The sequence below is a fragment of the Nycticebus coucang genome, chromosome 14 (genome assembly GCF_027406575.1).
Source record: "Nycticebus coucang isolate mNycCou1 chromosome 14, mNycCou1.pri, whole genome shotgun sequence".
Lineage (NCBI taxonomy): Eukaryota > Metazoa > Chordata > Mammalia > Primates > Lorisidae > Nycticebus > Nycticebus coucang.
This window is the reverse complement of record NC_069793.1, coordinates 32,749,604-32,763,567: the sequence shown is the minus strand read 5'-3', so window position 1 is coordinate 32,763,567 and position 13,964 is coordinate 32,749,604. Positions and strand designations below refer to the sequence as shown.

The window sequence follows — 13,964 nt, the reverse complement described above, 5'->3', positions numbered from 1 at the left end:
TTGGGTACGGCCCTGTCTCATGAAGTGGCTGGGAGGACTTAGGGGGAAAATGTGGGGAAAGCTGAGCAGGGCCTGATGCAAGGAGGCCCTCGATCCATTCAATGAAGTTAAATAATTCTGTTAGAAAAACTTTTAAGGAATCAACAATCATTTTCAAGGCAAAAATATATACAAGAGAATCAAAAGAAATTGTGTAGAGAATAACCTAAACTTTATTTTATGACATGCATGATTCCATCCATGTACAATAGGATTCACAGTGAATCTGGGCTCAGCAGCTTTAGGAGGCCCTCCCTGAAGTCTTCTGGAAGGTCCATTGGCTTGCTCGTGGCTGGATTCACAAAGACATGAACTGAAGACCCAGTGGCACAGGCCAAAGTGTTAAACTGTGCTAACTTGGGATGGCCAAAGAAAAAGCCATCGCTGAGGTCATGGTGATCTATGGAGGGCAGCATGTTGGTGGGCTTAGGTGGGAACAGAGCAAGTCGGTAGTGCACGCTGGAACGCCCCACTTTCTCCACAGCCAAGGCAGCCACTGGGATCTGAGGAAAGCTGATGGGTGTGTGGTAGGTACACTGATTGCTCACCATGAACCCCACCGTAGAGGACGTCAGCAAGCTCGTTTTCAGGCCACAGTACCTGGAAGTTAAAGCACGTGTTTATTCCATGTGCCCGTTGGGGGTAGAGGGCTCTATCCTCAAAGCACCTTGAATCAAATCCAGCTCCGCCACTCATGGTACCCAGGTGAATTACCTAACTTCCCTGTACCTCAGTTTCTACACCAACCTAAAATTCCTAACGTAGCACTTACCTCCTAGGCTGACTGTGATCATTAAAACGATGAACGTGTGCCACTTAATATATTTTTATTAACAATTCCTAAACATGCATAGTAAGTTCTCTTTAATCATTGGCTATTATTAATATAGTGATGTCTGTCTTGTCCTTGCTTCTCACAGAGAAAAGTCAGGTACTTTTGTGTTACATGAGAGAGACAACTCATTTATTAGAAATGATAAATTATTATGGCTCTTATTTCTGCTACTAGATTTTAATCTCTTTAAGGACAGGGGCTGCATCTTGTTCATTTTTCAAATTTGCCAAATAGGAATCAGGTGGCACCAGAGATAAAACTTGGAGGTCGAACAGAATTGGAAATAAAAAGCATAGTGCTGAGTTTCAGCCCATTCCCTCCTCTGCACCAAAGAGGCCTGCCTATGATTTAAACATTTTAATCCCATTGTCTTCCTGTCTTCTCTTCTTGAAAAAATTAAGATTGAATGTGAGGATTCGCTGTGAAGGAACAATTAGAGGTTGCATAAAGGTTTGACTACAAAGCTGTTCGTGGAGGGGAAAAAGAAACAAGTGATAAGTTCTCTCTCAGGGGAGGTACCCATCTTGAGTGTCCTGTGTCCAGCCACCCTCAGAGCACACCAGTGTCACCCATCGTGCCATTAGATACATCCACATACTGACATGGAAAGATGTTCAGTAGAAAAGATCAGGTTACAGAATGTTATGCCCTACCCCATGTGATCTCATTTGTTATATAAGAATATGTTGGTTTACGTACATACAGCCTAAAAAAAACTTTGGAAGATAGACTACAAAATGTTTTCAGGAGTTACCTAGCCGTGGAACTTCAGATAATTTTTTTTTCTCTCCTTTTCTTCTTCTTTTCACTCTGTTGCCCTGGGTAGAGTGCTGTGTCATCAGCCTAGCAGCTCAGAACAACCTCAAACTCCTGGGTTCAAGTGATCCTCCTACCTCAGCTTCTGAATAGCTGGGACTACAGGCACCCACCACAACACTTGGCTATTTTGGCTATTTTTCTTTTCTTTTTTCCTTTTTTCATTTGTCCCAAACGAACATGCTTTGCCCTTGAAATAAGAAAAAATGTTATTTTTTAAATGATGTTTAAAAATGTTATTTTTTAAAGCACTGGAGAGATCAACAGGCTAAATAAACAACCAAGGCTCCCTCTTCTGCCCATTGGGATCTGCCTTTGGCATGCTTGAAGCCTTCCCCATAAATACCATGAGAAGGGTGTCTTAGACTATTCAGGCTGCTAGAACAAAAACACCATAGGCTGGGGAGCTTATAAACAACAGAGATTTAGTTCTTATAGTTCTGGAGGCTGAGAAGTCCAAAACCAAGGTGCCAGCAGAGTTGGCATCTGTTAGGGGCTCACTTCATGGCTTATAAACAGGAGCCTTCTTACTGGGACTTCAAAGGACAGAACGGGGTGAGGGAGCTCTCTGGTTTCTTTTGTAAGGTGATAATTCTATCCATGTAACCTAATCACCTCCCAAAGGATCCACCTCCAAATACCCTCACATTGAAGATTAGGTTTCAGCATATGAATCTGGGGAGGTGGAGGGTACAAACATTCAGGAGAAACATGAAAAGCCTTGCTTTTCAGCATGACTCCAAGATGCAGTGAGAATGCACTTCCTCTGTTTTCATTCCCATGCCTCTCTATTGCTATAACTTTTCTATTCTTTGCCACTGTCTTCCTCTTTCTTTTAGAGAGAGGACAGTAAAGAAATAGTGCCTCTTCCCATCAGGAGAGCAATATTTCATGAGCTCCCTGTATTCTGTGTGAACCCAGCCATGACACTTTTAAATAATTGAAAGGCAGGAGTCAGTTTAAACAACGCTCTTGACTGAGCACGTAGTATGTGTCAGCACTGTGCTAGGTACTTTATGTTTTATATTCAATGTCAAAACAACTCTGAAAAGCAAGTCTCATTTCCTCTATTTTACAGGGAAGAAAATAAAGCAGAGAGGTTGAATAAGTTTCCCAAAGGCATCCATGCATTTAGTGGTAGCCTTGGAGCAAACTTTGGGCTTTCTTGATGCAAAATTAATATTTTCTCCTCCCTCTGGATTTGTAAATGATGAAAACAAAATGTACATTTCAGTCCAGTGGATGAATTGCATTTTCTTTCTTTTTTTTTTTTTATTAAATCATAGCTGTGTACATTAATGCGATCATGGGGCACCATACACTGGTTTTATAGACCGTTTGATACATTTTCATCACACTGGTTAACATAGCCTTCCTGGCATTTTCTTAGTTATTGTGTTAAGACATCTACATTCTACATTTACTAAGTTTCTGCATTTTCTTTTGATGGTTCTATGACTTTGAAACAGTGTCATCACATTTGGACACCCCAGTTTGCAAGTTCATAACCTTGATTTGTTTGGTGACCATAATGTACCCAGTGAGTTTTTTCCACTGTTTTCTCTTCTAGGTTTTAATCTTTGTAAGAGTTTATATATGCATTCCTACTTTTAAAAAGTCAAAGCTTTGTTGCTCAAAGCTTATTACAAAAAACAGCAGTTTCCTGCTGGTTATATATTTGGTTATGGTCCAGGTCAAGAAGTTCTTAGAAGGAATTCATTTGTTCAACGTCCTCTACTGCATATCTGCTCTTTGGTAGATGCTAATGATACATACATCTTTGAGCAAAAGAGAATTCTGACCCTCAGGAGTTCTCAATAATGGGCCAGGGGTGTAGGTATGTTCTTGTTCTTAGCTCTGTTCTCTCCTTTGGCAAGAAGGTGTTACCTGCATTCCTTTCTTGTTGCAAAGAAAACTCAGGAGTCCACTCTTTCCTCCTTCTCCTCTCCTTTGCTTCCTTTCCTTAGTAAACACTTATCATGTACCTATTATATTCCAAGCACGTGCTAGGCAGGCTAGGCATAGAAGAGATAGCAGTGAACAAGTGTAGCCTTGGTCTAGAGAAGCAGCAGCCCCCAGATGCAATCATGATGTAGCGTGATGAATACCAGGCCAGGAAGAGCAGAGGGGCTCTGTAAGACCCAGCAGGGGGCATGGCTCAGTGTAGGGAATCAGGGAAGACCTTCGGAGAAGTGATAGTTAAACTGAGACAGGGAGACGAGGAAGGAGTTATTCAAGTGAACAAAAGGAGGAAGAGTCTTCTGGGAGGAGAAATGGAGTGTGTGAGGGCCCATATAGGAGCCAGAAAGAGCATCTTTTGGCTAGACAATCCTAGCATCTATTGTCTCTGGGGTGTCTCTATTGAACACCCCAGAGACAATAGAAGTCCCAGAAGGGTAGAACACACACTTCCAGAGGAGGCTGGGAGGCAAAAGCCAGACTCGGAAGTGTCTTGTGAAAGAATTTGGATTTTGGTTGGGCACAGTGGCTCATATCTTAGCACTTTGCACCATGGCAGGAGGATCACTTGAGCCCAGAACTTTAAGACCGGCCTGGACAACATAGCTAGACCCTATCTCTACAAAAATTAAATATAATTAGCTGTGTATGGTTGAGCATGTCGGCTGCTTGGGAGGCTGAGGCAGGAGGATCACTTGAGCCCTGTAGTTCAAGGCTACAATGAGCTACGATCACGCCACTATCCTGCAATCTGGGTGACAGAGTAAGACACTAAACAAAAAAAGGAAAAAAAAAGAATTTGGATTTCATTCTGAGGCAAAGGGAAGCCATGTGCAAGGGACAGCAAGATCTGGTTCATTTAGTAAAATGACCTGTGGCCTCAAATTGAACAATGGGTTACAATGGAAAACAATGTCTATAGGGAGAACAATTAGGTCCCTACTGCAATCCTGGCAAAGATGATGATGGCTTGGACTAGGTGGTGACAGCAGAGATTGAAAAAACTGGATGGATTCTGGAGAGATTCTGCAGAAGGTCTGGTGATAAGTTGGGGTGAAGGAGGGGAAGGAGCCAAGGTGACTCCCAGTCTTAGGCAATGAGCAAAGTGGGAGTGAAGGAGAGGGAGGAATGTGACCAGTTACATTTTAAAGAGGTCAAGCGGGGTGCCTGTAAGATTTTAAGGAGAGGTGAACATTAGGAATAAAGGTATTAGAAACTCACATTTATTTAACCGTGCACTGCAGGCAAAGCCTTCCCTTAAGCATACAAGCAGGACGTTCTTAACACGGTACACTTGGTTTATGGGTCTGGAGCTTAGAACAAATACTTGAGCTAGAAAAAAGAAAGACCAAGTTTGGTCTAAAATCAGGGTCTGTGCAGGCTATGTAAAGGGTTGAAGAGTCGGGAGAGGTGGGCCTGTGGTGAGCTGGGAAGCAAATGCCCAGTCTGATACCAGACAGATTCAGACTTGTACAAATACTGGGCAGACTAAAAACAATTGAAGTGTAGCCAGTCTAGGGTTGTCTTTCCGGGCCTCCAGATTGTGATATCTGAGAGAGATGATACTTAAACCATGAAGGAGGGAGATGCTGCCTGGGAGAGAAGCTGGGAAGGGATGAACTGGAGCCAGGAGCGTCAGCCTGCCATGTAAAAAACTGGCTTTGAATAAGCTCTCAGCCGATTTCCTGGGATGAAACAAGCCACTGGCAAAGTTCTGATTCTGCCCAATCATCATGAGGTGAAGGCCTGTCTCCCATGCTTTCTTATTCTTGATATAGTAAACTTCAGAATGAAGGAATGTTAGAGCTGGAAGACCCTAGTTCAGGGATTTCAACACTGATGGGGATCAGAGTCTTCCAGGAACCTCGGGGAATGCACAGATCTCCAAAACCATTCTCCCAGACCTTCCATTCAACCCACACGGAGGGGTCCAGGCACCCCTGTTTTATCTAGCTTCCCAGGTGATGGTGGTACACACCCTTGAGCATGGGTTTCTCCTCTAGCCCTGTCCCCTCAGATGAGGACTCAGACCAGGGAGGTGAAGTAAGTGGCTCATGGTCACATGGCTAGAAAGCAGAAGGTGCATCTACACTCTGCCCCTCACTCCAGCCCCTTCAGCTGGGTCCATGAATTGCCACACTCCCAGACTCAGCCCCAGCCCAGCCTGGAGGATTGGTGAGTCGCAGAATCGGATGAGCACTGCCCCCAGACCCTACCCTGACCCTGTAGCCCACTCCAACAGTGGAGCCTGGTCTGTTGGAGTTGGCCCTCCCCCCCCACATTCCCACCCTTTTCCTTGGGGCCAGACTAGGTTCTGCCTGGACCCCAGTGCTGAAGCCCTGCCTTGGTATCTACTGAGGCTCCAGGTGTCTCTGGAGCAGGAGGTGTGTGTGCACACGAGGGACCAAATCTGTGTGAAGCCACCTCCTCCTGAGGTCAGGAGAGAAAGGGCCTGTTAGGAGGTAGGAGGCCAGTGGGCAGATGGCACAGGCACACCTTTCAGAGGGGTGAGGCTATTTTTGTCACTCGCTATAAATATCAGTGAGTGGGCCATAGCTCGTGGTCAGTTACCTGGAATGTCAGGGCAAAATTCTGGCAGGAAATCCATCCCCATGCTCCCCTCAACTAAGAATAAACACAGGGTTGGCGGTGTGAGCCCATGTCTGTGCTACGTCCTCAAGGAGTGTCACACGGGCAGCTGAAGGGTAAATCAGGCCTGGGAGCCTGTACAAGGAGGCCTCTGACTGTGCGGTATCATGGATTATGTGGTTCTAATGAGAAAATCATACAGTAAGGAATAGAGATCTGGGGAGAATATAAATGGGAGCATGTATGAAGAGATTATGGTGAAACTAACACTTAAGAATATACTCTGTGTGTCTTGATGTAAATAATTTATCTTCAGTGAAGTCTATTTGGATATTGTCATCACAAAATGATTTGGGTCTATACAGTCCAGGAAGACTAATGGAAATAAATCGTATGCCAGCTATTTCTACTAATGTCGTCATGCAGTACAGAATACCGGTTAAAAGTTAAAAGTCGTTAGATCTGGGTTCGAATCATGACCTTGCTGCTGTGTGACCTCAATATTTATTTATTTATTTATTGAGAAAGGATTTCACTCTCTCACCCCAGGTGGAGTGCAGTGGCACTATTATAGTTCACAGAAGCCTTGAACTCCTGGGATTAAGTGAACCTCCTACCTCAGCCTCTTATGTAGCTGGTAGTTTGGACTACAGGTGCCTGCCACCATCCCTGGCTCACTTGTTCCTTTTTTAAGAGACAGGGTCTCTGGTTTGGTGCCTGTAGCTCAAGCGGCTAGGGTGCCAGTCACATACACCAGAGCTGGCGGGTTTGAGTCTAGCTCGGGCCTGCCAGACAACAATGACAACTGCAACCAAGAAATGGCCTGGCATTGTGGTGGGCACCTGTTGTCCCAGCTGCTTGGGAGGCTGGGGCAGGAGAAATGCTGCTGCCCAGGAGTTGGAGGTTACTGTGAGCTGTGATGCCACAGCATTCTACCCAGGGTGACAGCTTGAGGCTCTGTCTCAAAAAAAATAAAAAAACTCACTATGTTGCCCAGGCTTGTCTCAAACTCCTGACTTTAAGCAATCCTCCTATCTCAGCCTCCCAAAGTGCTGGGATAACAGGTATGAGCCACTGTGCCTGGCCCTCAATAAATTATTCAACGTCCCAGAGCCTCAGCTTTTATCATCTCTAAAATGGGCATAGTAACATAGATCTGAGAATTTTTGTGATAAATAAGGCAATGGGTATTTTACATGTCCAAGCTAATTTCTGGCCCCTAAAGATTTCTGTGGTTTATGTTGTTTACTTTTTAACTTTGCAAGCAGTTTTTGTCTTTAAAGGTGGAAGCTCACATTTGCCTTCGGCCCAGACTTTTATTTTAAGAAGACCCCTTGTGTCAGGAACCTGGTAACCAGCTGGGGTATAGACAATGGTGACTGTTAATGAAGGCCACAGTACTATTCCTTCAGGTGGTGTCAAGGGTCATGGACATCAGACCAGGGGAAAGAACCAGATGGATAAGGGGTGGCAACTGTGGCATTTTAGGAACTTCCAGGAAGAGCTGAAGGATGCTTTGGAGGGGAGAGGGGACAGGTCCAGCATTTGAGCCACAGGAAGTTTAAGCCAATGAAATTTGCATGGTAAATATTATTGAATGGAACTAATTTTTACTGCATTGTCTTAAGAAGAATTTGCTCACACAGTACAATAGAAGTCTTACTTGGTCCCTTGGTGGTAATAATTCAAGCATAAGCAATTTGTGGAGCTAAGGCCTCCTCAAAAGAAACTGATCAATCAATCTAGACTTCATCTTAAGTTTTACTACATTCACCATGTTTGGGGGGTTGGTGCTGGTTATACCACAGTATACACACATTCTCTTCTCTGATGGACCCTACACTAATCGGAGAAATATCATATTGAATACTTTGTTACAAATTATTATTATTATTATTATTTGTTGTTGTTGTTGAGACAGGGTCCCACCCTATGCCCCTGAGCAGAGTGCAGTGGGCGTGGTAGCTCACCACAACCTCAGACTCGGGCTGCAGGCACCCCATTGCCTCAGCCTCCGGAAGCCTCTGGGATTACAGGCGCTCGCTGCGGCGCCTGACTGGGTTTTTCCATTTTTTTCATGAGTCGGGGTCTCACTGTCGCTCAGGCGAGTCTCAAACTCCTGAGCTCAAGCGATTCTCCCTCCTCAGCCTCCCACAGTGCTGGGATTACAGGCGTGAGCCACCGAGCCCGAATGTGAGTGTTCTTCAAGAAAGTGATATACAGTTTTCCCTGCATATCTGTAGGTCCTGCATTTAAAGATTCAACCAACCTTGAATAGAAACTATTTGGGTAAAAATAAAAATGACACAACAATAAAAATATACATTTTAAAAACAATACAGTACAATGACTATTTACTTAACACTTATATTGTATTAGGCATCGTAAGTAATCTAGAGATGATTTAAGGTATATAGGAGGATGTGCATGGGTTATACACAAAAAACATGTACTACACCGTTTTATATCAGGTACTTGAGCATCCCTGGATTTGGGTACCTACAGGGGATCCTGGAACCAATTCCCTGCAGACACCAAGGGACAATTGCGTATGGTTGTATGAGATGCTGTAACAGAGGACAGTGAACTAGACAAAGGCAGGTGAGAGTACAGAGCTGCTGAGGAACTAAAGGGAGGTCAGGGAGGCCTTGTGGCTGGACCAGAGGACAGGAAGGAAGAAAGGCAGTGAACAAGGCAGGAGAGAGAGGCTGAGTTCATCATGTACAAACTGGGTTTTATCCTAAGAGAATGAGAAGCTATTCTGTTTGGGGCAGGCAGTGGCATGAACATGTTTTCATTTCAGGATCAGTGCTGTAGGAAACAGACTGATGAAGGGAAGCACGTGGGCAGAGACACAGTTAGGAGACCCTTGAGATGATGAGAGCTGGGTTGGGTGGCAACAGTGGAGATGAAAGCTGTGTCTTCTAGAGATATTCAAGGAAGGGCTGGACCTTTCCTGGCTAGCTGACTTCCACCTCTCACAAAGGTCAGTATTTCATAGTAGTAGCACCTACAGGAAAAACAGGTGCCCCAACCAACTCCTTCCAGTCTTTGAGGCTATTGATGAATCTTAGAGTTCTTTGCTTAAAGGAACACCATCCTCTGTTGGTAGATCTCTGCCTCAGTAGCCCGGGGCTCTGCATGGCTGCACCTGTGAGCTTGTCCCATTTTCTGTCTTAGTACAATTTAGATGTAGGATTTTCAAGCACTTCAAGAGAGAATATTATTCCAAACCTAGAAGAATGACCATACAGATAAATTTATTTGAAATATATAAGCTATTTTGCTTCCACAACAAGTGGAAGACCATTAAGATAAAAATGGACAAGAATGTTTTCTAACAATCTCCCATTTGAACAACCATGACCTGAAGAATGCTGCGTTTTTCCTTTAATTAATTTTTTGTTGCTTCTTAGCATACTTGGACTTTATTTTAAAGGACAAATGATATCATATGTAACAAGAGCTAAATGCTAGTAAGATGTGAGATTGAGCAAATATCTAAATAAGCTATCATTCCATACTTTATTCACTTGCACTCAGCAATATGCCAATATAAAAAGAAAAAATGGTATTTCTAAACCAAGCTGCCTAGCTCTAAATATAAGAAGCCATTTAATAACATAATGAGCCTCCAATAGTTCACATTAGGAAAATACCCAGCCCAGCTGGCTGTAGATCACGACTACTGCGATATTCAGTATGCGTACATTGGGTTCCCAAACAGAGGGAAAAAATAATGAAAATCATCTACTGTCAGAGTAGAATAATTTCTTTGCAAAAGTGTTCTCACGGGAAGTTCATTCTGGTAAATCAACGTCAAAATGACAAGACAATCCAACATGTCTCTAGAGACACAATATATAACCAGCAAAAAATTCCAAATCTGTGTTCAGAAACTGAACGTTAAAGGATCTTATGAAAAATTCAAGACAAAAAAAAAAAAAAAAGTGAAGGACGTGAAGCAAATTCATTAAAACATTTTGAGTAAAAACAAGAAGACCGTGACATTATGCTCAATTAACAGGAAAATACAATCTTAAAGGGTAAATGCAGGAGATGATGATCTGCTTTTTTCAGACATCAAGAAGCAGAATCAACCATTAAAGCCAGCGCTGAAGGAGAGATTAGATTAGACACTAACAGCGTCTGCACACTATAGTGATAGCACAACCGTTGTCTCCTTCCCTTGCCGGAGTTGCAAAATGACAGATTTCAAAGCAAGCGTCTCTGCAGAATGACTGTGAGATGGTTCAAGCCCTCAGAATGAAGCAGGTCAGGGGGACAGTGACTATTCCTGGGCCTACTGAGAAAACGTGAGAATGGAAGCCAAGTGTTTGGGTGACGCCTCCCTCACCCGCGGCATTCACCAGAGTCCCTGGCGTCCAGTGTTTTGCAATTAGTTATTGCAAAGTCCGGGAGAGTGTGAAGTGCAGCAGTTCGAAACCCTATTTTAAATCACCAGGCAGCAGAATATACTTAAATATACGGAAAACAATTTAAAATAGCAGATGTGCCAGAAACAACTCTCAGAACCCTTCATATCAGGAGAAGGGAAAATTGGAGCAAACAGAGGATGGAGCTTTTCTTTTTTTTAATCATCACACTATAATGTTGAAAACTAAAAAAACTAAAAAATAAGAAATTGAAGCTTCTGCCCTAGAAAGAGGTTACCAAAACAGGCAGGTATCCTAGCTCACAGGGTCCCAACATCAGTCTGAACTAGGGATTTTCAACTAGGGTGCCACAGCACACTGGTGTGCCAGGAAAATGTTTCAAGATCATTAATTAAATTATTTTCAAGAGAAGTTCAAGGCATAATAAGTATATTCTTTCTCTTTTTTACTTTTTTTTTTCTTTTTTGATGAACATAAGTTAAGTGTGCCAAAGAAGTTTAACTATAGGTTCAAGTGTGCCATGAGATTTAAAAAAAAAAAGGATCGAAAAACACTGGTCTAAGCATTTAGGTGGTTTTCAAGCTTTTTTGTCATTTGTTTCTTCATGATTTTTAAGTAATTAATTTTTATTGCAATATGAATGCATGCAGACAGTAGAAAAATCGAATGTATAGGTAAAAAGAAGAAAATTTAAATCCTCCTTTTATTCCCTAAGTTACTAGAATTAACGTTCTGGTGTACAACTTTCCAGACTTTTTTAAGAAAGGAGATTTTTATTTTGTTCTAATCAAACTGAGATTATACAACAACTTGCTCTCTTCAATCAGTCATGTACAATGAACTTGTTTCCCTGTCAATAAATATATTCCTTATCATGGCTACCAAGTATGCCCTTGTAGGGGTATAGTAACATTTATGAAATCAACCCAGTGGCAATATAAAAACCATTCTGTTTCAAAATACTTCCAAACATAAGCAAAAGTTACAAGAGCAGTATAGTGGGTTCCTATGAATCCTTTATATAATCATCTATTTTTAGTATTTTTGTCACATGTGCTTTTTCATTAACTTCTGTTATATCTGAACTATTTGAGGGTAGGTTGTACCTACCTATCATGCCACTTTCCCCTAAATATTTCAGTATCTATTTCCTAAAAACGAGGGTGATCTCTTCCATAACAACCGTATAGTTATTAAATTCAGGAAGTTTAACATTGGCCGAATTTTTTTTAATCTAATCTACAGTTTTGTATACCAAGTTTTCCAGTTGCCCCAAAGGCACTTTATTTAAAAAAAAGAAAAGAAAAGAAAAGAAAAGAAAAGAAAAGAAAAGAAAAGAAAAGAAAAGAAAAGAAAAGAAAAGAAAAGAAAAGAAAGAAAGAAAGAAAAGAAAGAAATTTTCTAGCACTCTGGGAGGCGGAGGCAGGCAGATTGCTTAAGCTCAAGAACAGCCAGAGCAAGAGCGAGACACCACCTCTACTAAAAAAAATAATAATAATAATGAAAAACTGCGGCAAGAGGATCAGTTTAAGTCCACAAGTATAAGGTCTCTGTGAGCTATGACACCATGGCACTCTATCCAAGGTGACAGATTTAAAAAAAAAAAAAGAAATTTAAAAAATAAATTTCTTTTTTCCCAGTGCAGAATCTATTCCAGAATCATGTCTTAACATTTACTTGTCATATCTCTTCAGTGTCTTCATCTTTTATGATATTGTTTTTTTGTTTTTTTTCAATACAGGCCAGTTACCGTTTAAACTATCCCTTAATTCAGGTTTGTCTGATGACTCCGCACATGCACAGAGACTGAGGTCATGAATTTTTGCTGAAACACCACACAAATCCTGGTGGGCCCTTCTCATGTGCCACATTCAGAAGTTCGTGTGGCCATTTGCCCTTTTTCCATGACATTCATTTTAATCACTTGATTAAGGGATTTCTTGTATACACTTTTTACTGTATAGTTTTTCCCCCTGTTATTTTTATTGTGGCAAAAATACATACCATAAACATTTATCATCATAACCATTTTAAACATACAGTTCTGTGGTAGTAAGTACATTTACAGTGTTGTGAATGCACTCTGTCATTTTTATTTTTCCTTTTAAATGTGCAATTTGTGTGCAAATACTAAGATTACCTGAGACAGTCTGGCCCTCAGATATTGCCCTTAACAACCTTTCCCTCACCTCCCATCCCCCAGTTTAGCACCTAGTAATAGTTCTTGCCAAGGTGAAAATTTTTTTTTTTTTTTGCAGTTTTTGGCCAGGGCTGGGTTTGAACCTGCCACCTCCGGCATATGGGGCCGGCACCCTACTCCTTTAGCCATAGTTGCCACCCTTGCAATTTTTTTTGTTGTTGTTGTTGGGGAAATCATTGAGGGTACAATGAGCCAGGTTATACTGCTTGAGATTGCTGGGCAAAGTCCCTCTATTAATAGTGTCCCGCCCCCAAGAGGTGTGTAACACACCGTGGCCCCACATCCCCCTCTCCCATTGCTCCTCCCCCTACCATGTACTGGCATCAATTGTCCTTATATCAGAATTGAGAACACTGGATTCTTGCTTTTCCATTTTTGTGATGTTTTACTAAAAGAATGTATTTCAACTCCATCCAAATTAATACAAAAGATGTAAAGTCACCTTTGACAATGTGGAGGAAATGGATCAATACTTGGAATCACACCCTCTCCCTAGACTTAATCAAGAAGAAATAGATCTCCTGAATAGACCAATTTCCAGCACCAATTTCCAAAGAAACAATAAAAAAATCTCCCAATAAAAAAATGTCCTGGTCCAGATGGCTTCACACCAGAATTCTATCAAACCTTTAAAGAAGAACTTATACCCATACTGCAGAAATTTTTCCAAAAAATTGAGAAGGAAGAAATCTTCCCCAACACATTCTATGAAGTAAACATCATCCTGATACCAAAACTAGGAAAAGATCCAACTAAAAAGGAGAACTACAGACCAGTTTCACTAATGAATATACATCCAAAAATTCTCAATAAAATTTTAGCCAATAGATTACAGCTTATCATTAAAAAAGTCACACATCACATTCAAGTAGGTTTCATCCCAGGGATGCAAGGCTGGTTTAACATACCCAAGGCCAAGGTGAAATGTTAAGGCCTCCCATGTTAACTCCCATCCTTCCTCTCTACCTTCCCTCCTTCTGGAGACAAGGGCACAAAGTTTCTACAGTCTCTGGTTCTCAATCTGGATGATGAAATGATGACCTGCATGATTTCCAGGAGGCATTTCTGCACCAAACTGCTATAATTCTTCACAGTAATATTATCATGTTTAGGTCTTCAGACTAACTCT

The 13,964-nt window shown here is 41.8% G+C and overlaps 1 protein-coding gene across 1 annotated transcript in view; it reads right to left on the bottom strand.

Moving 5' to 3' along the window:
- Positions 1-207: 207 nt before the first annotated feature.
- The window catches only part of LOC128565991 (uncharacterized), a 194,785-nt gene continuing 181,028 nt past the window's right edge, over positions 208-13,964 (bottom strand). The window contains exon 3 of the mRNA XM_053562869.1: positions 208-639. Coding sequence (XP_053418844.1) covers positions 255-639 — 385 coding nt within the window. The 3' untranslated portion in view covers positions 208-254. The remainder of the gene's footprint in view (positions 640-13,964) is intronic.